At 42.5% G+C, this 3,227-nt stretch overlaps 1 protein-coding gene across 1 annotated transcript in view; it reads right to left on the minus strand.

Annotated features, from left to right (window-relative positions):
* The window catches only part of FAM120C (family with sequence similarity 120C), a gene marked incomplete at its 5' end in the record, with an annotated part of 150,175 nt that overhangs the window by 118,354 nt on the left and 28,594 nt on the right, over window positions 1-3,227 (minus strand). The window contains one exon of the mRNA XM_011946593.1: window positions 95-177. Within this exon, the coding sequence (XP_011801983.1) occupies window positions 95-177 (83 nt within the window). The remainder of the gene's footprint in view (window positions 1-94; window positions 178-3,227) is intronic.

A 3,227-nucleotide genomic window follows, 5' to 3' on the forward strand; every position in this document is an offset into this window, starting at 1 on the left:
CCAAAAAAAAAAAAAAAAAGATAATTATTCCATCAAACTCCAATCAAAACCTCATATCCCCTAATCTGTATAGGCAAGAAATAGGAAACATTACCTTAAGTGATGCAAGAGGATGTTCTGGTCCCAAGAGGCTCCAGTGAAAAGCAGCCAGGTCTTCATCTGGGAGGATGTGGTTACCTATAAAGTACATTTGTCATTTATTGACTGTACAAATGTTTTCTTAGAACCTCCAGGCCATGAAAGGGGTTCTGGGGGAGAAAATGATCAAATAATTCACATAGGTCTATATTCTTAATGTAATACAGTAGCTCTGGGTTGATCACTTAATATGTTTCATGTGTATTATATGTATCATCTTTATAATGACTATGTATGGTAATATCATTTCCATTTTACAGATAAGGAAACTGAGGTTCAGATAAGTTTGGTGACTTGGCCCAACGTGGTCTGACCAATAGGTACACACACCAAGATAAAAAGCTAGGAATGTAACTCCAAAGCCCATGCTATTACTTATCCCCTGAGTCACGTTGCCTTCTATAATAGCAGCCACCAATTACTAACTGCCTAATGAGTGCTGGGCATTTTGTATATCTTATTTCATTTCACTTTACCAATAACACCATGAGGTATTATTATCCGCATTTCACAGATGAGGAAACTGAAACCAGGGAGATGTCACTTCAGTGATTTGCCGATGGCCTAATTCCAAAACTTGTGCTGACTCTATTATATCATCCAAACTCATGTCCTTTGGAATTATAGAGCAAAGGTCACGCCTGAGACAGAATATTAACCTTCATGTGCTAAGTACTTGAATAACCAATTCAAAACATAATCAATTCTCTGCAATTTACTTTGAAACACATCTTTAAGAGATATATTGGGCCAGATACAGTGTCTCACGCCTGTAATCCCAGCACTTTGGGAGGCCGAGGCAGGTGGATTGCTTGAGGTCAGGAGTTCAAGACCAGCCTGACCAACGTGGTGAAACCCTGTCTCTACTAAAAATACAAAAATTAGTTGGATGTGGTGGTGCCCGCCTGTAGTCCCAGCTACTCAGGAGGCTGAGACAGAAGAATCACTTGAATCCAGGAGGTAGAGATTGCAGTGAGCTGAGATTGTGCCACTGCACTCCAGCCTGGGCAATAAAGCGAGACTCCATCTCAAAAAAAAAAAAAAGGAAAGAAAGAAAATGGAAGGAGGAAGCTGCCTTTAACAAAAATGAGGAAGGCTGTGGGAGAAACACGTTTAGGGAGAAGATCAGGAATTTCCACTTGAACATATAACTTTGAGATGCCTATTGGATATGTAAATGAAAATACTGAATTGGCAGTTAGATTTAAAATCATAAGACTATATGAGATTAATCGTATGTGGAGACAGAAAAGAGAAGGGGCTGGGCATGGTGGCTCACGGCTATAATCCCAACACTTTGGGAGGCTGAGGTGGGAAGATCGCTTGAGCATAGGAGTTTGAGACCAGCCTGGGCAACATGGTGAGATCACGTCTCTACAAAAAATACAAAAAAAATTAGCCAGCCATGATGGCATGTGCCTGTAGTCCCAGCTACTCAAGAGGCTGCTGTAGGAGGACCAATTGAGTCTGGGAGTTTGAGGCTGTAGTGAGTCATGATCGCCCCACTGCACTCCAGCCTGGGCAACAGAATGAGACCCTGTCTCAAAAACAAACAAACAAACAAACAAAACAAACCAGAAAAGAAAAGAGAAGGGAACCAGGATGGAACTCTGGGCTATTCCACCTTTAACAAGTGGAAAAGACAAGGAAGCAGTAACGGAGACTGGGAAGCGGCAGTCAGTGAGGTAGGAAGGAAATAAGAAGAGAGTAGTGTCCTTAAGGCCAAGTGAAAAAAGTGTTCCATGGAAGAATGGGTGAGCATCTGTGTCAAATGCTGCTGACTGGTCAAGTAAAATGAAAACCGACAGCTGGCCACTGGGTTTATTAACTGAGAAGTTATATTGGTGACCCTGTCGAGAGCAATTTCAGCAAATCAACTGAAAAGCAAACAGGGGAAGGAAACAGTAAGAAACTCACATGTAGACAAGTCTTTAGAGGAGTTTTCTATAACGAGAAATATAGAGCAGTAGCTTGGGTGGGGAGAGTGAGATCGAGAGGCTTTTTTAAAAAAAATAACGTTGTATTTTTAAACTTCATAGATGCATGCTTATACAATTTGGAAAGAGCCAATGAAAAGAGGAAACTTGATGATGCAGGAGAAAAAGGGCGAGAACTGCTGAACTGATGCTCTTAAGTTGGCCAAAGGAGATGGGAGCTGTGCCCGACAGTCCCAGCTATCAGGAGGTTTAGGCAGGAGAATTGATCACTTGAGCTGTGATTGTGCCACTGCACTCCAGCCTGGGCAGCATAGCAAGACCCTGTCTCTTAAAAATTTTTTTTTAAATAAACAGAGATGGGACCTAGTATAAGTAGAGGGACTGGCCTTAGATAGGAACATGGACAGGTCATGCACAATTAATAGGAGGCAGGCAGAATATGTGGCTGCAGAGGGGATAACACCTTCCTGTAGGTGAGGTGAAGAGGGGGTAAGAACTTGTCGAAGTTTTCTTCCCATTGCTTCCATTTTCTCAGTAAAATAGGAAGTAAGGTCATGAACTGAGAGTGAGCAAATGAGGAGAAATATTAGAGGCTTGAAGACAGAGAAGGTATGAAACAGTCATCTAGGAGAATGAAAGAATGAGGGAAATAGAATATACAGTCACCTGAAGTGTATGCAGGTATCAGTCTCACAACAGTTTTTTTTTTTTTTTTTTTTTTTTTTTTTTTGAGTCAGAGTCTCATTCTGTCACCCAGGCTAGAGTGCAGTGGCGTGATCTCAGCTCACTGCAACCTCCGCCCCCCGGGTTCAAGTGATCCTCCTGCCTCAGCCTCCCGAGTAGCTGGGACTACAGGCACGTGCCACCACACCCGGCTAATTTTTGATTACAGGCATGAGCCACCATGCCCGGGCTGCAACAGTCTTGATAATAGTGGGTAAACTAATTTTTCAATATTTGTTCAACTGTTAAGTTAAAAAAAAAAATTCACACTGGCCGAGTGCGGTGACTCATGCCTGTAATCCCAGCACTTTGGGAGGCTGAGGCGGGATGATCACTTGAGGCCAGGAGTTCGAGACCAGCCTGGCCAACATAGTGAAACCCTGTCTCTATTAAAAATACAAAAATTAGCTGGGCATGGTGGTGCACGCC

The sequence above is a fragment of the Colobus angolensis genome, unplaced genomic scaffold, assembly GCF_000951035.1.
Source record: "Colobus angolensis palliatus isolate OR3802 unplaced genomic scaffold, Cang.pa_1.0 Scaffold250, whole genome shotgun sequence".
NCBI lineage: Eukaryota > Metazoa > Chordata > Mammalia > Primates > Cercopithecidae > Colobus > Colobus angolensis.